We start from the raw sequence: 21,450 nt of genomic DNA, 5'->3' as shown, positions 1-21,450 counted from the left end.
ACCTGGGAGTGCTCATTGCTATTTTCACAAGGTTAAACATGTCCACCATCTACAAGGCACAAGTCAGAGCAATGTGATAGAATACTCTTCACTTGCCCAGATGAGCTCAACTCCAACAATCAATGATACCATGGTCACAATTACTTCATATTAGCTTTATATTCCAGATTTATAAATTGAATTTAAATTCCACCAGCTGCCGTGGTGGGATTTGAACCTGTTTGCCAGAGCATTAACCTGGGCGTCAGAATTCCTAGTCAAATGGCATAACCCATGACCATGATACCACCATCTCCCCATGACCGACACTGCATGCACTGCAGCAGTTCAAGGGTAATTTGAAATGTTATGCCAACAACACTCATTCCGTGGATGAATACTTAAAGGCACAAAGCAGTTTATGGTTATCTCTTCCTCACCACAAATTAATGGATAATTTATACAACAAGTGTTGTTAAACTCATGTTATTTTGGCAGCAAAACCTGGGCCAATAATTCAGGCAATGATGGTTAGACTTATATGAGCTGAGTGAGTGAGGTTTGTCGTGATACACAAGTAGATTATTATATACATTTTATCATGGGGGTGGGGTGGCAAAATGCAAATATTGAATCCATATCTTCTGACTCGAGGGCTAATACTAAGCAAAGTAAACACAACAAAAGCAAAATGCTGCAGATGCAGGAAATCTGAAAAAGACAAACTGTTGGTAACACTCTGGGCAGGCAGCATTAACATTTCAGGTCAACGATGCTTCGCCAGACAAAAGGATGCTGAGAATTACTGCACCATCTGAAAACAAAGGCTGCCATTGTACAACATTTTTCTTTATATATTTTGGGGAGGAGGGGGGGGGGGGGGTGTCAAAGACATGCATTTAGATATTGCCTTTCACATCCTTAGAATGTCCCAAAGAATTCATTGTTGAACTGCAGTCAACTGTTATTTATGTAGGCCTGAACAGCAGCCAAAATGCACACAAAGGTGTCAAAAATAGCAGAGTCTGGAAAGGGAAAGTAGAACATAAAGAAGCCAATAGTTTAGAGATCAGGGAATACACAGCAAGCAAAAGAACTTGTATTTACATCGCACCTTTTCATGACCTCAGTATGTTCCAAAATGCTTTACATCTCAACTAATTATGAAATGATGTAATGTGGGAAACACAGCAGCCAGTTTGTTCAGAGGAAGATCCCACAAACAGCAGTGAGTGAGATAATAATCAAATAATCTTAGTGACGTTGGTTGTGGGATAAATACTGGACCAGAACACTTTTGAGGGGGGGGGGCGAGGGGAAGTGTGGGGTGCTCTTCCCTTGTGAACTTTTCACACCTATTGGAGGGTGAAAAATGGTTAAACGTCTTATCCAAAACTGTAAAATATGGGAGGACAAACGAGGCACAGAAAAGGCAAAACATTTACAAGTTTTAAACAAAAATTAATTCCTTTATTATTAGAAGAACCTGGAAGGCAATGAAGCCTAGTAACTGTCAGTACAAGTAAACAGTGTGCATCATTCTTGCTGACATCTTGCCTCTATATATTACAGCACTCAATGGAGAGAAAATAAAATTAAAAAGGGTTCTCGGACAGATCCAAAAAAAAAAAACAAGTTGAGAAAGATTAATCCCACACTCCCAATTACAATGATTGAGCATCACACACAAAAGCAAGTCAAGAGTGGGGACACCAGTCAAAACTGCCAGAAGGCAATTTTCATTGTGGAAAAGGAAGGATTAAAGTAAAATACAACTATAAACAATCTGCTCAACATACAGTATAATAGAATTTATTTAAGGGCAGTGGGAAACAGAAGAAATTGGTTTCCATCTTATTGTGCTGATTTTAAGTACAAGTAGTTTATATAAATAAGTAGATTAAAATAAAGGGGACAAAGAATTATGGCAAAATAAAATGATCACCTTCCTTCAGGCCACTCAAAAGTGTAAAATGATCATCATCTTCCTTCAAGGCTGTTTTAGGCCTACAGCCTACTTCTGATAACACTCAAAATTCAATAAAATCTCTATCCAATAATTTGAAAATAAATTAAATATTGGGGGCAACCAAAACAGAAGACCTTCAACCCCCTGGCCCCCCCACCGCCTCCACGCTACAACTTGGTGACACCACTAAGTTCTTTAAAATTTAGGGTAGATATGGAATAGATGTTTCTACTTCTGGGAGAGTCCATAACTGCAATAAGTCCATAACTAATGAATCCAATAGTGAATTCAGCAGAAAGTTCTCCGAGTGGTGAGAATGTGGAACCCGCTGCCCTAGGGATTAGTTGAGGCGAATAACATGGACCCATTTAAGGGTAAGCTGGAAAGCACATGACGGAAGAAAGGAATACAGGGACGATTGGTAGGCTTGTGTGGAGTTTAAATGCCAACAGGGACCATTTAGCATGACCTGTTTCTGTGTTATCAGTTCTATATAAATAAAACAGCAAAGTGGCAATATAATGCCAAAAGAAAAGCTGGAATAAAAGTGACAAGATTTAAAGTGATTTATGAGGAGCAGACGCTATGTCAGAGTCTGAAGGGATCCAGCCAGAACAAGACTCCACAAAGAAACGACTGCTCCACAAACCACACAGTACCACTCTCTCCAGGGAGTTGGATTTTGATGCAATTCTCAGAATGGATTTGAACACGGGGGTGGCAATCCTTGGGCACACTCCAAATAATCTTGAGGGAAAGGGAGGGGGAAGGGCGAGACACAAACTGCAATGGTTGCCAGCAGAGTCTAGATGAGCACCTACTTTTTGAACACGTGGAAGTTGGGTTGGGGGTGTGGAGAGAAAGACAACTTACTGAATATCCAGTGGCCGCAGCAATGTTCGAATGAGGCCAGAACAGAGGGCAAAAGAAGTTCATAACCACATTCGTAACCAGAATAAATTCTTCTGTTTCTTTAACAAAATGGAGCAAGGGAGAATGTCTGATTGGTTAAAATGTGGGTCTGCAACCAGTTGTTTGGACATACAAGCATTGGACAGTTTCTAACTAACCTTATCTTTTCGGTGTACAACAGAGTCAAGCCTACGGTGGCATCAGAATGTAGAAAATTAACATTGGGAAGGAAGAACATTACAAGTGTAGCAAGTCTTCATGGCCAATAAATTATTTATTGCCCCCGTCCCCTCCCACCTCCCCAAACCCTTTATTCACTGGGACGGTTCTTCTCTGCAGACAGTCTGCCAGTTGATCAAACTGTTTGTTTATTCACTGGCAGACGGCTGCTCTTTAAGATAGTTTTTCATTACATCTTACACTAATTTGGTGTAGAATTCACCATTAAAACTTTACAACACGATTAAGCTAGATTTTGTTTTCTAAACCATCACATATCCAATGTCCCAGGCGTTCCTAGGCGAGAACGTCAGATTGCATCTGAAGTTAACAATCTGCATTTCAGCTAATCCTACTTCAAATGGTTATTACTATTGCAACAGCTCAATATTGACACGGTGGTGGGATGTGGAAACAAGGTACGAGAGCTATCTTGTTACCAGTCATATTACACAATCCACTAGGATGATCAGGACAAGAAGATGCATTCCTCAGGGTGCTAAAAAGATTCACGAGGGTGCACACACTAAGTTTATAGTTTCTGTCTCTCACACCCCAACACCCACCATCCCCAACCTAGCAAACATATCCTTATTTGCAGTGAGCGCTCACAAGCGGTATGCAAAGTCTGGGGATAAACACGGGAAATAAAAAAAAACAACCTCAACATCATTTTGACCATCTCAGTAAGTGTGGTGGGATGTGGCAATTGAAAGTGGGACTGTGAACGGGCCTCGAAGCTTTTCGTGTCAAGAGAGAGAGAAGGGTCCCGTGACTGACCAATTCTGTAAGGTGGATGCATTGGTGTGCGTCGTGTGTTTTCAATTTTGAAAGCAGCGAATTGTCAATCACCACCAGCCCAGCGACACACGAGATGAGAAGCATTCATTCTGCCACAAAACTAGAAAATGGAAAAGCAGAAGCTTGGATACACCATGTGTGCATCAAGTGAAGGATGTAAACTGGCAACCAAGTCAGACATAATGAAATCAACATTGCATGTGTTACCCTGGAGGTGAAACCAGAATGTGCCGACACAAAAATTATTTGGAATCTGGTAAAAGGACTGATGGCAGAGTTGGTGAAGGCACACACACCAGGAGTGCCCCATACTGTGAATTCGGCACACAGTATGCTCACTGCGCTATGAAACCAGCCCCTAGTATGCTCACTGCGCTATGAAACCAGCCCATAATACACTCTCCATGCATCATCGCTTTTGTTTTATTCATTTCTCTTTGATCAAACCAGGCTGAGCTCATTATTTCAAAGCCCTGGGGCATTACAAGATTTAAAAAAAAATATTAAGTTGTTTTTAGGTAACTTTGCTAACACATTGAACTTGGTGGGTGTCGGGGGGGGGGGGGGCTTCATTATCAATTTTGTGCTCAGGCTGCCATTTTGTAGATCTCTAATTTAGTGGTCAGGTTGTGGAGCGTGAGTAAAACCCTGCACACTGCACACCAAAACCCTGCACATAAGCGCACAGTCAAGATTGGAAATAGTTGAAGGCCAGGACAAACCAACTGGTTCAAGACCCTTTCCCTAGCCACATCTTGCAGCAAGATTGGGCGCTGGTACTCAATGCCACGTCTCATGCAGACACCCAGATTAGGTCACAAAAAGGCCACAGCATTTCTAGTTCGTTTGAGGCAGGCACTGAAACAATATATTCAGTACTCCCAAGCTATGAGCATTTAAACTAATCCCCCAACTCTGGTGCCTTCGGGTAGGCCTGCAAGGGTTCTGCATTTTCTTTTAGTTTGAACCCTGGCCGATTCTTTCCCTCACCAAGAAGCGATGTAGCCAAAAGCATCTCTCCACTGCTGTTGCAGCTGAGATCAGGTGGCCAAGCACAAGGAGATTTGAACCTTCATCTGGCTCCGAGACTGTGGAAGAATTGCGTTAAGGGTAGATCAAGACAGTGACCTTTCACAGTTCTCAAAATGCAACAAAGTCCGGATGGAAAAGCTCCTTATAAGAGTCCCTTACAGAGGGCACTGCGCTTCCATGATTTCTAGCAAGGGCAACTAACCAGAGCTGCCGAGATGTGAGAGCAGCAGAGAAAGAAAGACAGAAAGTGCATATTAAAACATATTAAACAATATACAGGGCTGAGAGAGATAACTGTAAAGATTACAAGAACGTAAGTAAGTAGTGCTACCTTTCATTAAAGCAAGAGGGAGGGAGAAAGAAAACTGTCCACAGTAAGTGCCCATCGAAGGGAATATCTTGAATGCAGACCTTACTCATTAGTGCAGTACTCCCACTGTGTGACAAAACCTCAGCAGGGCAGCATCTAGCACAATAACACGGAAACCAGGACATCTGCTGAAATACGCACATGTGGTGTACCTCTCTTAAAGCAGAGGCTGCTGAAAATAGTTAGACTGTTGCTGAGGGATATGCTGGGCTTGGGAGGCCATGGGGTAGCTTGCAGCCGGAGGTCCGCTGATGGTAGTGTTCTGATAGGCGGGCATGTCGTTACTCAGTCCTGCTTGGGCTGTGTAGGGAGCAGCTGGTCCAGTCGTCACTTGAAGGTTTGCTGCTTGGTTCATGTATGTTTGTGGCGGTCCAGTGCTGTTTAATAAATATTTTAAAAATGGTTAAAATTTCACTTAAGAAAATTTGCCACAGACAGTCAGACCTGTAATTAATAGGGTCACAGAGTACAAAAGCAAGGAGGTTATGTTAAACTTATATGAAACACTGGTTCAGCCTCAGCTGGAGTATTGCATCCAGTTCTGGGCAATGCAGTTTAGGAGAGATGTGAAGGCATTATAGAGAGTGCAGAAAAGATTCATGGGAATGGTTCCAGGGATGAGGAACTTCAGTTACATAGAGAAGATTGAAGAATGGGACTTTTCTCCTTAGAGAAGTGAAGGTTGAGAGGAGATTTGATAGAGCTATTTAAAATAGAGGAGTCTGGACAGATTAGATAGGGAGAAACTGCTCCCATTGGTGGAAGGATCAAGAACAAGTGGACACAGATTGAAGGTGATAGGTTAAAGAATGGAAGGCATAAGGAAAAACCTTCTCACATGGTGAGTGGTTAGCATCTGGAATGCGCTGCCTTGGAATGTGGTGGAGGGAGGTTCAAGCAAAACATTCAAGAGGGAATTGGATTATTGACAGGGGAGTGGGAGAAGGTGAATTGCTCCTTCGAAGAGCCAGTACAGACACGAATAGAATCGTAAAATGGCTATAGCACATAAAGAAGCCACTTCCTTCTCTCCTGCACTCCCCCACATAGTGTCCATGTCGGCTCTCTGCAAGAGCTACTTGCCTCGGCCCACTCCCTGCCTTTTCCCTGCAACCCTGCACATTCTGTTTATCCAATTCTCTTTTGAATGGCATGATGAAATCTGCCTCCAACACACTCTCAGGCAGTGCATTCCCAATCCTAACCCCACGATGCATGAGGGCTCTTTTGTCAATCACCTTAAACTGCTGTCCTCTGGTTCTCAATCCTTCCCTGCCAGTGGGACTAATTCTTCTACTCTGTCTAGACCACTCATGATTTTGAGCACCTCTATCAAATTTCCTTTTAATCTCCTCTTCCCTAGAGACAGCCCCAGCTTATCCAATCTATCCACGTAACTGAAGTCTGTCATCCTGGAAACGTTCTCGTGAATCTAATCTGCATCCTCTTCAATGTCTTCACAATCTTCATAAAGGGTAGTGCCAGGAACTGGAACACAATACTCCAGTTGAGACTGAGCCAGTGTTTTATACGGGTTTATACAGGGAAACCACGTTCAACCAACTTATTGGAGTTCTTTGAAAGAGTCTCATGTGCTATGGATAACGGGGAACCAGTGGATGTACTGTACTTAGTTTTCCAGAAGGCATCTGATAAGGTGCCACATCAAATGTTATTGCGGAAAATAAAAGTTCATGGTGTAGGGGGAACGTATTGGCATGGATAGAATAGCTAACAGGAAACAGAGTGTAGCCATAAATGGGTCTTTTTCTAGTTGGCAGGATGTAACGAGTGGTGTGCCACAGGGATCAGTGCTGGGGCCTCAACTTTTTACAATCTACATAAGTGACTTGGATGAAGGGACAGAAGGTATGGTTGCTAGTTTACAAATGGTCACAGTTTAAAAATAAAGGATCGCTCATTTAAGACAGATGAGAAGAAATTTTTCCTCTCAGAGGGTAGTGTGTCTTTGGAACTCCCTTCCTCAAAAGACAGTGGAAAACATTCAAAGACTGTGCTTCAAGGCAGAGGTAGATAGATTCTTGATAAACAAGGGGGTGAAGGGTTATCGGGGGTAGGCGGGAGGTTACAGTCAGATCAGTCATGATCTTATTGAATGGCAGAGCAGGCTTGAAGGACCAAGTGGCCTCCTCCTAACTTGTATGTTCACAACTTCCTTGTTTCTGTAATCAATGTTACTATTTATAAAGCCCAGAATCCCCTATGCCTTATTAACCAGTGTCTCAACTTGCCCTGCCATCTTCAACAATTTGTACACATCTACCCTCAGGTCTCTCTGTTCCATACCCTCTTTAGAATTATATCCTTTATTTTATATTGTCTCTTCTCATTCTTCCTACCAAAATATATTAGTGGCAAATCAGCCAGCTATACAGTAGACTAGTTTAACAAGAGAACGCAGCAAGTATCGCTCAATGTACCTAGGTGTCGGGGACATGGTTTAGCACAGTACCACTGGAACCTCTGCCTGCTCTAATATTTTTAGATTCCTCAACCAGCACGAGGGAGGGCACTGCAGCTGAAATAACAGGTGACCCTCTGTTCATCAATACCCTTCAAGGCCTCTCCATTAATTGTACACTCTTGATCATAAAATCGTACAGCCCAGGAGGTGGCCATTCAGCCCACTGTGCCTGTACTGACTCGCTGAAAGCGCTAATTAGTCTCTCTTCCCTACAGCCCAAGTTTTTTCCCTTTCACGTATTCATCCACTTACTGCTTGAAAGTTAATGAATCTGCTTCACCCACCATTCCAGATCACAACTCTCTGTATAAAATAATTATTTTATTATTCACCCATGGTACTTGAGTGTCACAGGCAATGCCAGCATTTGTTGCTGATCCCTAATTGATCTTGAGAAGGCTTGCTAAACCATTTCGGAGGGCAGTTAACAGTCAACCACATTGTGAGAGTCTGCACTCACATGTAGGCCAAGGAAAAGGATGGTAGATTTCTTTCTCTAAAGGACAGCAGTGAACCAGATGAATTTTTACAACGATCCGGTGACTATTACTGAGACTAGCTTTATATTCCAGGTTTAATTATAGAATTTAAATTCCCCATCTGTCGTGGTAGTATTTGAACTGATGTTTTTAAAAAATATTTTCATGGAATGTGGGTGTCAATGGCTAGGCCAGCATTTATTGCCCATTTGTAATTGCCCTGAGGTGGTGAGCCATCTTCTTGAACCGCTGCAGTACATCTGGTGTTGGCGCACCCACAGTGCTGTTAGGGGAGGGAGCTCCAGGATTTTGATCCCTCAACAAATGAAGGAACGGTGGTATAGTTTCAAGTCAGGATGGTGTGTGGTTTGGAGGGGAACTTCCAGGTGGTTGTGTCCCTATGTGTTTGCTGCCCTTGTCCTTCTAGGTGGTAGAGAGCGTTGGTTTGGAAGGTGCTGTTGAAAGTTGAAGGCACCTTGGTGAGTTGCCGCAGTGCATCTTGTATATAATAGTACACACTGCTGCCACTGTGCACTGGTAGTGGAAGGAGTGAATGTTTAAGTTGGTGGATGGTGTGCCAATCAAATGGGTTGTTTTCTCCTGGATAATGTAAAGCTTGAATGTTGTTGGAGCTACACTCATCCAGGCACATGGGGAGTTTTCCATCACTCTCCTGACTTGTGCCTTGTAGATGTTGGACAGGCTTTGGGAAGTCAGGAGGTGAGTTACTCTCTGCAGAATTCTCAGCCTCTGACCTGCTCTTGTAACCACAGTATTCATATGGCTGGTCCAGTTCAGTTTCTGGTCAATGGTAACCCCCAGGATGTTGATAGTGGGGGATTCAATGATGGTATTGCCATTGCAGAAAAAGGGGAGATGGTTAGATTCTCTCTCATTGGACATGGTTATTGCCTGGCACTTGTGTGGCACAAATGTCACTTGCCACTTATCAGCACTTATTAGTATCTGAGGAGTTGCGAATGGTACAGAAGTGTACAATTATTAACAAACATCCCCACTTCTGACTGTATGGTGAAAAGAGGAAAATGGTTGGACCTAGAACACTACCCTGAGGAGCTCCTGCAGCAATGTCCTAGGACTGAGATGACTGGCCTCCAAAAACCACAACCACCTTTCTTTGAGCTAGGCATGACTCCAACCAGTGGAAAGTTTTCCTTCCGATTCCAGTTTTGGTAGGGGCTCCTTGACACCACACTCAGTCAAATGCGGCCTTGATGTCAAGGGCGGTCACTCTCACCTCACCTCTGGAGTTCAGCTCTTCTATCCATGTTTGAATCAAGGCTGTAATGAGGTCAGGAGCCAATTGGCCCTGGCGGAAACCAAACTGAGCATCAGTGAACAGGTTACTGCCGACTAACTGCTGCTTGATAATGCTGCAGACAATCCCCTCCATCATTTTGCTGATGATCAAGAGTAGACTAATGGGGCTGTAATTGGGTGGGTTGAATTTGTCCTGTTCTTTGTGGACAGACATACAGACATTCAGGGGCAGTTCTCCACGTTGCTGGGTAGATGGCACTGCTGTAGCTGTACTGGAACAGCTTGGCTAGGGCCACGGCAAGTTCTGGAGCACAAGTCTTCAGTACTATTGCCGGAATGTTGTCAGACCCCATAGCCTTTGCTGTATCCAGTGCCTTCAGCTGTTTCTTCATATCACTTGGAGTTAATGGAACTGGCTGAAAACTGGCATCTGTGTTGCTGGGGACCTCAGGAGGAGGCGGAGTTGAATCATCCACCCAGCACTTCTGGCTGAAGATGGCTGCAACTTCTTCAGCCTTCTCTTTTGCACTGATGGGCTGGGCTCCCCCATCATTGAGGATGGGGATATTTGTGCAGCCTCCTCCTTCCAGTGAGTTGTTTAATTGGCCACCACCATTCATGACTGGATGTGACAAGAGTGAAGAGTTTTGGTCTGATTTGATGCTTGTGGGATTGCTTAGCTCTGCCTATCACATGTCGCATCCACTGATTGGTATGCTAGTCCGGTGTTGTAGCTTCACCAGGTGGATACCTCATTTTTTAGGTATGCCTGGTGCTGCTCCCGGCATTCCCTCCTGCACACTTCATTGAACCAGGGTTGATCCCCTGGCTTGATGGTAATGTTAGAGTGGGGGATATGCTGGGCCATGAGGTTACAGTTTGGGGGTGTATACAATTCCGCCGTACTAATGGCCCAGAGTGCATCATGGATCATTAGGCCAAATCTCTGGATTACTAGTCCCGTAACATTACCACTAACCCAGAGTCCCCACTTGCTTCCTCTCCGGTGAAGAGCCTCAGTTGTGAATGGGAATATGGGCAGGATGGGAGAAGAATAATCGTGATCCAGGACTTTGGAATGCACCAAAGAAAGTCTCTACAAGAGAGTGACAAGGGGGTGATGCTTAATTTACTCTGATTCTCTCCATTTCAAATAAGACATTCCAGGGTTTTTTATTGTCTCTGCTTGGATCACACCAGGATTGCTGGCCAACATCTGCTTCTCTGCCTCTGCTGCAGCCAGATCCCCAGAAATGCACGAGACCCAGAGTCAGCTTCTCATCTTGCATTCTCCCTCAGAGGAAAGGTGGAGAGCACGCCTGGCTCTTGTGTGACAGTGATGCTGAGATCAGGAACTGCTCATTAGGATCATAGGCCCGACTACACAGGGCAGATAGGCACCCATCCCTGCTTTAGAGCATCAATTTAACATCTCCAATGGTGCAGCATTTTCTTGGTGCTGCCCTGGGAGTGTCAGCCTAGACTTTGGACTCGGGTTTCTGGAGTGGGGCTTGAGTGCGTGACTTTCTGACCAGATGGATGAAACCACTGTGCAGAATTGGGCTTGCTGTCCACTGCAGTCAAATATGGTGAACTGTCGGGACATTGTGTGACTGCAACCCATGCATAAGGAGTAGCTTCAGCGAAGGAGATAAACAGCTCATGTGATCTGCAGACTTTGAGAGCACTGTACCTCATGTAGGGCATCTGACTGCTCTGGGTTGCAGTGGCTGAGTTTATAGTCGGGGGCAGAGACCTCAATGCACCAATCTGATCTGGTCCTAAACTGTAGCCCTGGCTCGCTGCTACTTGTGAGATGCCCGCTGGCATGTAAGCCCCACTCTGGGACTGTCCTGGATACACCTGTGGACGAAAAAGGTAGCATGTTACTAAGATTTGTGGAAGGTAGAAGTACCTCATACAAATTCAGAAAATCCAAGCACATTAAAGCAACAGTGATAACATGGGTATGGAACTGGCTTAGGAATAGGAGGCAGATCACACAGAATCACAGTGCAGAAGAGGCCCTTCGGCCCATCGAGTCTCCACCGACACGTGAGAAACAGATGGTAGCAGTTAACGGAAGGCTTTCTGACTGGAGAGAAGTATGAAGTAGGGTGCCCCGGGGTCAAGATTAGGACCATTGGTCCTTGTGTTATAAATAAACAACCTGCACAAAAACCTATTACATCTCAAACTTTTCCCAGTTCTGATGAAATGTCATCTTGACCTGAAACATTAACTCTTGTTTTTCTCTCCCCACAGGTGTTGCCAGACCGGAGTATTTCCAGCACTTTGTTTTTATTTCAGATTTCCAGCTTCTGCAGCATTCTGCTTTCTGAGCAGCACTTGGGTGTTGGCTGTACAATTTCCAAGTTTGAGCACGACACAGAACTTGACAGCATAGTAAATAGTCAGCAGGGTAGCAGCAAATTTCAGGAGAGCATAGACTGATGAAATAGAAAGATATAACTTAATGTGTGAAGTAATGTAGTTTGGGAGAAATGACACACAGGCAGTAGAAATCTATAATGGTTCTATTTTGAGGATGCAGCAAAAATAGAGGGTGCATGTTCATAAATCCAGGGCACGTCGAGAATGTGGTTAAGAAAGCACATGGGATGTTTGGTTTTGTGAAAAGGACACTGAATAGAAAAAAAAACACAACTAAAGGGAGATGGTGGCATAGTCATAACATCATTGACTCAGGTTAATGCTGTGGAGACCTGGGTTCAAATCCCACCACCTGGTGGAATTTAAATTTAATGAATAACTCCGGAATTGAAGGATAGTTTCATGGTCACCATTAATGAGACTATCATCAAGTGTTGTAAAAACCCATCTGGTTCACTAATGCCTCTAGGGAAGGAAAATCTGCCATCCTTGCCTGGTCTGGCCTACATGTGACTCCAGAACCACAGCAATGTGGTTCACTCTTAACTGCCCTCTGAATGGCCTAGCAAGCCACTCAGTTCAAAGGCAATTAGGGATGGGCAACAAATGCTGGCTTTGTCAGTGACACCTACATCCTATGAAAGAATAAAAAGGTTGGAGAAGCTGGGATTGCTCTCCAATTGTGTAATTTTGAAACGGTGACTGGATAAATACTTGGAGGCAAAAAATATTACAGGGTTATGGGGAAGAGCAGGGGACAGTAGGATTAATTATTTAACTCTCTCAAAAAGAGTCACAATTGGCCCAACGTTCTCTTCTGTGCTATATGATTCTTTGTTTACGATATTTAGTCCTTTCTATAAGGGGCATATGTGGGGGGATTGGGGAAAACAGTTCATCATCACTGATATTACTGTTGTCTATGTATCTTGTCAGCATCACTACACCCAAAGAACATATTTTTTAAAAAGGCAAAAAAAGTTTAATTCATCAATTAAGTTATATTAAATCATCTTCTTTGACTGATAAAGTTGCTGGAAAAAAAACACATCACCCATTCAAGGATGTGAGATAGCCTGGGCTTCAGCAGTCAATGACTGTCAGGAAGTGACAATCATCTTCTCTCTAACCTTCTTCCTGACCCATCCTAATCTAAACTGAATCACATAACAGTCCGGTTTGTACTCCCGTCGTGTAACCCTGCTGAAGAGTTAGAAGATGTGAATGCATGGGGAATTATGATCCAATCAAGGTAAACAGGGTGAAGAGTAAATTGTCGGAGCTGCGGGCTGACCAGAGCCCGGGTCCTGATGGACTTCATCCTAGGGTCTTAAAAACACTTAAGAAGCTTGACACCATCCAGGACAAAGCAGCTCGCTTGATTGGCACCACATCCATAAACATTCACTCCCTCCAGCACCGACACACAGTAGCAGCAGCGAGTACCATCTACAAGGCACACTGCAAGAATTCACCAAGGCTCCTTAGACAGCAACTTCCAAACTTCACAACCACTACCATCTAGAAGGGCAAGGGCAGCAGATAGATGGGAACACCACGACCTGGAAGATCCCCTCCAAGTCACTCACCATCCTGACTTGGAAATATATCAAGTTCCTTCACTGTTGCTGGGTCAAAATAATCCTGGAACTCTAGTGAGATAGTTGATGCATTGGTTTTAAGTTTCCAAAACTCCCTAGATTTGGGAAGGTCCCATTAGATTGGAAGATAGCAAAAGTAACTCCATTATTCAAAAAGGGAGGGGGACAGAAAGCAGTAAACCATAGCCAGTTAGCTTAATATCTGTCATAGGGAAAATGTTAGAAGCTATTATTAAAGAAGTTATAGCAGGGCACTTGGATAAGCTCAAGGCCATCAGGCAGAGTCAACATGGTTTTGTGAAAGGTAAATTGTGTTTAACCAACTAATTGGAGTTCTTTGAGGAAGTAACACGTGCTGTGGATAAAGGGGAATTGGTGGATGTACTGTACTTAGATTTCCAGAAGGCATTTGATAAACTGCCACATCAAAGCTTTTGCAGAAAATAAAAGTTCATGGCATAGGGGGTAACATATTGACCTGGATAGAAGATTGGCTGGCTAACAGCAATCAGAGAGCAGGCATAAATGGGTCTTTTTAAGGTTGGCAAGATGTAACAAGTGGTGTGCCACAGGGATTAGTACTGGGACCTCAACTGTTTACAATTTATATAAATGACTTGGATGAAGGGATTGAAGGGGTGGTTGCCAAATTTGTTGATGACACAAAGATAGGTAGGAAAGTACACTGTGAAGAGGACATGAGGCTACAAACAGATATAAATAGGTTAAGTGAGCAGGCAAAGATCTGGCAGATGGAGTATAATGTGGGAAAATGTGAAATTGCCCATTTTGGCAGGAAGAATAAAAGAGAAGCATGTTATCTAAATGGTGAGAGACTGCAGAGCTCTGAGATGCAGAGGGATCTAGGTGTCCTAGTGTATGAATCACAAGAGGCTAGTATGCAAGTACAGCAAGTAATTAGGAAAGCTAATAGAATATCATTTATTGCAAGGGAAATTGAACATAAAAGTAGGGAGGTTATGCTTTAGTTGTACAGGGCACTAGTGAGGCCACATCTGGAGTAGTATGTACAGTCTTGGTCACCTTATTTAAGGAAGGATGTAAGTGCATTGGTAGCAGCTCAGAGAAGGTTACCAGACTAATACCTGGAATGGGTAGGTTGTCTAATGGAGTTTAGAAGAGTAAGAGGCGACTTGATTGAAACATAAAAGATTCTGAACAGTCTTGACAGGGTGGATGTGGAGAGGATGTTTCCTCTTGTGGATGAACCTAGAACTACCGGTCACTGTTTAAAAATAAGGGGTCGCCCATTTAAAACAGAGATGAGGCTAAATGTTTTCTACTCAGAGGGTCATGAGTCTTTGGAACTCTCTTTCTGAAAAGGTGGTGGAAGCAGACTCTTTGAATATTTTTAAGCAGAGGTGGATAGATCCTTGGTAAGCAAGGGGGTGATAGGTTATCGGTGGTAGGCAGGATGCATCAAGTCAGTCATGATCTTATCAAATGGTGGAGCAGGCTCGAGGGGCTGAATGGCCTACTATTGCTCCTTGCTTGTATGTTTAAATCTGACTTAATGAATGCTCAAACCATTCCAAATTACTATTAACAACCCACAAAGAGTCATAAATGCTCACACAATTAGTCACAGCCCCAACATCTGTTTTGTTTTAGATATTGTGACCAATAGGAGAGTCGATATGGTGGACCTCAACTTCTCAAAACCAGAAAAATTTCTCTATGCTAACTTCTAGAATATCATCTAAAGATCTATTCAACAATATTTAAAACTGAGAAATCTTCATCACTAAGGGAAAGTCTTCGATATTTTTGGTGAATTGAGCACCTTATAGGGCTTGAACCCCATTGGGGTTCACTCAGTATTTCAATTTTCCAAGGTGGATGAATCAGGTGCTATACTTTAGTATGTGGCAGGACAGAAAGAGAATGCAGACACTCTGCACAGTGCTCCTCAAGTCACCATCTTCAGGGCTCCCTGGCCCTCAACAACAGATGGACCATTGCTTCAAGATACCACCTACTGACCACAAGATAAGCCTACTTCTCTCAATATGAAAAATATTTTGTGTTGTATAATAAATTTCAATTTGTGTCCAATTCTGCCAACCCTGGAAATTAAATTAAAGAGACTCATAGATGTTTACAACACAGGAAACCATTTGGCCCATCGCGTCCACATCGGTCAACAAAGATCTGACTACACTAATCTCATTTTCCAGCGCTTGGCCCATAGCCCTGGAGGCTACGGCAATGCAAGTGAATATCTAAATACTTAAATGTTACGGGTTTCTGACTCAACCACACTTTCAGGCAGTGAGTTCCAGACTCCCACCACCCTCTGGGTGAAAAAATCTCTCCTCAACCCCCCTCTTAGCCTTCTACCTCTTAGCTTCAATCTATGCACCCTGGTTATTGACCCCTCTACTGGGAAAAAGTGCCATCCTATCCACCCTATCTATGCCCCTCAATCTTATACACCTCTATCAGGTCCCCTCTCAACCTTCATTGCTCCAAGGAAAACAACCCCAGCCTATCCAATGTTTCCTCATAGCTCAGACCCTCCAGCCCAGGAAGCATCTTGGTAAATCTCCTCTGCACCCTCTCCAGTGCAATCACATCCTTCCTATAGCGTGATGACCAGAACTGCACACAGTACTCCAGTTGTGGCCCAACCAGCGTTGTATACAGTTCCAGCATAACCTCCCTGCTCTTGTATTCTATGCCTCGGCTAATAAAGGCAAGTATCCCATATGTCTTCTTAACCACCTTATCTACCTGCCCTGCTACCTTCAGGGGATCTATGGTTATACACACCAAGGTTCCTCTCATTTTCAGTACTTTCCAGGGTCCTACCATTCATAGTGTAATCTCTTGCCTTGTTAGCCCTCCCCAAGTGCATTATCTCACTTTTCTGGGTTGAATTCCATTTGCCACTGCTCTGCCCACCCGACCAGTCCATTGATATCCTCCTGCAGTTTATGGCTACCCACCTCACTATTTGCCACCCTACCAATTTTCCTGTCATCCACAAGCTTCTTAATCATACCCCCTACATTTAAGTCCAAATCATTTATGTACACCACTTCCTTTCCCACTTTGAAGACCGATGCAAAGTATTCACCGAGGACTGCACCCACATCTTCTGGGTCCACACAGATTACCTCTATGGTCCCTAATTGGCCCTACTCTTTCCCCAGTTATTCTCTTGCTTGTTATACATTTAAAAAACTCCTTCAGGTTTTCCTTGATTCTACCTACCAATACTTTCTCATGCACGCTTAGTTTTCCTAATTTCCTTTCTAAGTTCCTCTCTGCACTTTTTATACTCCTCTAGGGACTCTGCCATAAGCTTCTCTTTTTTTCTTAATCCTAACCTCTATGTCCCTTGGCATTCCAGGTTCTCCAGACTTGGTCTTTACAGGAACATATTTGCCCTGCACTCTCGCTATTTCCTCCTTGAATGCCTCCCATTGCTCTGACACAGTTTTATCTGCAAGCAGCTGCTCCCAGTCCACTTGGGCCAAATTGCGTCTCATCTTAATAAAATTAGCCTTTCCCCAATTTAGAACTTTTATTCCCGACCCAACCTTATCCTTTTCCATAACTATCCTAAATCTAACTGAGTTATGGTTAACATCTTCAAAATGCTCCCCTACTGATACACCTTCCATCTGCACGGGCTCATTTCCGAATATTAGGTCCAGAACTGACCTCTCCCTTGTTGGGCTTTCTACGTACTGGCTAAAAAGGTTTGCCTGGGTGCAACTTAAGAATTTTGCTCCCTCCCTACTTGCACACTAAAACTATCCCAGTTAATATTTAGGGAGTTAAAATCACCTATTACTGCCCTATTATTCTTGCACCTCTCTGAAATTTGATTACATATTTGATCCTCTCTCTCTCCCTGACTGTTTGGGGGCCTATAGTACACACCCAACAGTGTGTTTGCCCCCTTTGTGTTTTTTTACTTCTACCTATATGGCTTCATTTGATGATCCTTCCAAGATATCATCCCTCCTCACTGCTATAATTGATTCCTTGATCAAAATTTCAACACCCCTCCTCTTCTATCCACCTCTCTATCGCGTCTGAATACCCTATAACTAGGAATGTTGAGCTGCCAATCCTGCTCTTCTTTTAGCCAAATCTTGCTCATAGCTACAATATCATACTGCCACATGCCTATCTGTGCCCTCAGCTCATCTGTCTTATTCCTCAGGCTCCTTGCATTAAAATATACTCCATTTAGCCTTGCTAAACTCACTTCTTTCTTATCTAGCCTATGTTTCCTCTGCCTTCCAGACTCACTTACTAGTGTTTTAACTTCTAATTTCAGCTCAGCTTCTCTCCCCTCTGAACTACTTTTCAGGGTCCCATCCCCTTGCCAGTTTAGTTTCAATCCATCCCAACAGCATTAGCAAACCTCCCCACAAGGATGTTGGTCCCGTTCAACTTGTATAGGCTCCACCTCCCCCAGAAATGGTCCCAATGCCCCAGCAATCTAAAGCCCTCCCTCCTGCACCATCTCTCCAGCCACAAATTCATCTGCTCTATCCTTCTGTTCCTATACTCACTGTCGCGTGGCACCGGGAGTAATCCGGAGATTACTACCTTTGAAGTCCTGCTTTTCAATTTCCTGCCTAACTCCCTACAGTCTGCTTGCAGGACCTCATTTCTCTTTCTTCCTAGGTCATTGGTCCCAACATGGACCACGACCTCTGGGGGTTCACCCTCCTCTTTCAGATAGTCCTGCAGCCGTTCCGTAGCATCCTTGACCCTGGCACCCAGGAGGCAACATATCATCCTGGAGTCATGTCTATGGCTGCAGCAGCACCTGTCTTCTCCCCTCACTAACGAATCCCCTACCACTATTGCCCTTCCACACTTCTTCCTCCTGCCCTGAGCAACTGGGCCATCCACAATGCCGTGGCCTTTGCTCTGGTTAACCTCCACAGAGGAAACGTCATTCTCACGGTTTTCCAAGGCCGAAAAACGGTTTGCGAGCAAGATACACTCGGGGATTCCCTCACTACCTGCCTGGTCCACTTCTGTCTGGCGGTCACCCATTCCCTCTCTGCTTGCGCTTCCTTAAGCTCCGGGGTGACCACGTCTTGAAACGTGCTATCCACGAAGCTCTCAGCCTCATGAATGCATGTGGTGCCCCCAGCTGCTGCTCAAGCTCCAAAGTTGCTCAAGTTGCTCCAGTCGGAAGCACCTCCTGCACACATGGTCACCTAGAGTGCCAGAAGCATCTAGGATTTCCCACATAGTGCAGGATATGCAAATCATGGGACTGTGCTCCCCAGACATATCTTAACTAAATAGAATATAGATCCTTGCTTTTATTTTACCCATACTCCCCTACTTGAGTATAGACTAGATCCTCTAAGTGCTGCTGGCTGCCTGTCCCAGGGTCCTCCTCTCGAAACTCTCCTCTAGGTGCTGCTGACTGCCTGTCCCAGGGTCCTCCTCTCGCACTCTCCTCTAGGTGCTGCTGACTGTCTACTCCCAAGGTGAGTAAGTGGCAGAGTGAAGCTCTGCTTAATCCCTCCCAACTGTGTTTCTTGGTCTCAATCTCAGCAAAGAAGTCCCTAGTGCACCAGTGCCATGTTCCCCATCTACACCCTTTCCCCGTTAAGGCTGCCATTTTCCCTGGCATGCGCTAGAACTAACCTGCATAGGAACAGTGGCTGACTGTTGTGCATAGTAAGCCTGAGCTTGGGACTGGGTCTGAGGCTTGGAATACATGGAAGAGTACATAGGCACGTCATTCATCAATTTGTTGTACAGCTCCAGGGCTTCCAAAACCTTCACGTTCAGCTCCGACAACTCAGAGTGCTTCCTAAAATAAAAGAGTGATAGGGAAGGTCACTTGACAAAGCAGTCATTATATGCAAAACATACAAGAGAAAGTATTTTCAAGTCACGTATGCCTCTTGCAGATGTAAATAGATTTAAATAAAAAGTTATTTTCAAATGAGGTTAAGTTATATCAAACAATGGACTGAACCAAATTTCTGTAGTGCATAAAAAAAAAAGTGAGAATTACAACTTCACCCATGGACAATGTCTTTGTACTACATTCCTCTGCACACTATTTTCAAACAGAATTTTTAAAAATTCTTTCATGGGATGTGGGCGTCACTGGCAAGGCCAGCATTTGTTGCCCATCCCTAATTGCCCTCGAACTGAGTGGCTTTCTGGGCCATTTCCAAGGGCAGTTAAGAGTCAACCACACTGCTGTGGGTCTGGAGTCACGTGTAGGTCAGACCAGGTAAGGATGGCAGATTTCCTTCCCCGAAAGGACATTAGTGAACCAGATGGGTTTTTGCAACAACCGATGATAGTTTCATGGTCACCGTTACTGAGACTAGTTTATACTCCAGATATTTTTTTAATTAATTGTATTCAAATTCCATCAGCTGCCATGATGGGATTTGAACCCATGTCCCCAGGGCATTAGCCTGGGCCTCTGGATTACTAGTCCAGAAACATTACCACTATGCCACTATCTTCCCATTCTAGATTTTAAAAAGACTTGCATTTATATAGCGCTTATCACAACCACCAAAAGTCTCAAAGTGCTTTACAACCAATGAAGTACATGTGAAGTTTGCAATTTCTACCCCATGTAGTTCAAACAACTCTCAAACTAGCTTCACTCAATCATACAGGTTCCCTCCATCTCAATAAACAGGCACAGGTCTTTCCTACTATCTTTAGCCTGGTGGAATCCATACTGGCGTCAGGTACAAAGCATGCAACAGATCAGCCTTAAAAACACTGTGGGTGTACCGACACCACATGGACTCCAGTGAGTCAAGAAGGCAGTTCACCACCACCTTCTCAAGGGCAACCCATTAAAAAATTTTTCAAAAGCACCCTGCAGGTTCATTATGTGTAAATGTGCCAAATGTGACACATCAAACATTCCCGGCAAGTTGACGAAGCTCCAATGTTTTATATGCAAGAACAGTGAAGGATTTAAGCTCTCGATGTTCCAGCTCGGAACAGTCAGGCCGACTAGATTCAGCAATGCCTCAACTTTAAAATTCTCATCCTTGCTTTAAATTCTCTCAATGACTTTACTTCCGTCATCCTCTTGTAACAACCTCCTACAACATTCAGAGATAACTGCGCTTCTCCAATTCTGGTCTCTTGAACAGCCCCAATTTTAATCGCCCCACCATTTGTGGCTGTGCCTTCAGTTGCCAAGGCACCTAAGCTCTTGAATTCCCTCCCTCTCTCCTCCTTTAAGGTGCTCCTTAAACCCTTTTGGTCATCTGCCCTAAATCTTCCTTATGTGGCACAGTGTTAATTAGTTTTTCATAATTGCTCCTATGAAGTGCCTTGGGACAGTTTACTACATTAAAGGCGCTATATAAATACAAGCTGTTGTTGAAGATTCCAGGTTGGAGTTCAATTCTACACTCCCAGTGGAGTGGCACTACAGGCAATGCAATTAGCATTGCTGCCCTTGGATTCAGGAGAGGAACAGCCAAGGCTCCTACACTGATCCCTGCCTAGTAACCCATATAAAATAGAATCAGAATACGGCACAAAGAGCCCACTTGGCCTATTGTGTCGCATCGGCTGAGAAATGAGCCACCCAGCCTAATCTCACTTTCCAGCATTTGGCCCGTAGCCCTACAGGTTACGGCACTTGGAGATGCATATCCAGATACCTCTTAAATGATTTTTCTGCCTCTGCTCCTCTTTCAGGCAGCGAATTCCAGACCTCCACAGCACTCTGGGTGAAAAAAATATTTCCTCATCTCCCGTCTAATCCTTCTTCCAATCACTTTAAATCTATGCCTCCTAGTCACTGAAATCTCTGCTGAGGTGAATAAACCCTTGCCATCCACCCATCCAGGCCCCTTGCAATTCTGTACATCTCAATCAGATCTCTTATCAGCGTCCGCTACTCCAAGGCAAACAATCCCAGCCTA

General features: G+C 44.0%; 1 protein-coding gene across 3 annotated transcripts in view; it reads right to left on the bottom strand.

Moving 5' to 3' along the window:
- Positions 1–1,419: 1,419 nt before the first annotated feature.
- stam2 (signal transducing adaptor molecule (SH3 domain and ITAM motif) 2) overlaps positions 1,420–21,450 on the bottom strand; it is a 60,947-nt gene continuing 40,916 nt past the window's right edge. For all 3 annotated transcript variants that reach the window (XM_078552639.1, XM_078552638.1, XM_078552640.1), the window contains 3 exons: positions 19,175–19,343; positions 11,221–11,390; positions 1,420–5,659 (listed from right to left, as the gene is read on the bottom strand). In XM_078552639.1, the coding sequence (XP_078408765.1) occupies positions 5,440–5,659; positions 11,221–11,390; positions 19,175–19,343 (559 nt within the window). In that variant the 3' untranslated portion in view covers positions 1,420–5,439. The remainder of the gene's footprint in view (positions 5,660–11,220; positions 11,391–19,174; positions 19,344–21,450) is intronic.

This window comes from Cetorhinus maximus, chromosome 11 (assembly GCF_964194155.1).
Source record: "Cetorhinus maximus chromosome 11, sCetMax3.hap1.1, whole genome shotgun sequence".
Classification (NCBI taxonomy): Eukaryota; Metazoa; Chordata; class Chondrichthyes; order Lamniformes; family Cetorhinidae; genus Cetorhinus; species Cetorhinus maximus.
Note: the sequence above shows the minus strand (reverse complement) of the source record. Positions and strands in the feature narration are given on the sequence as shown.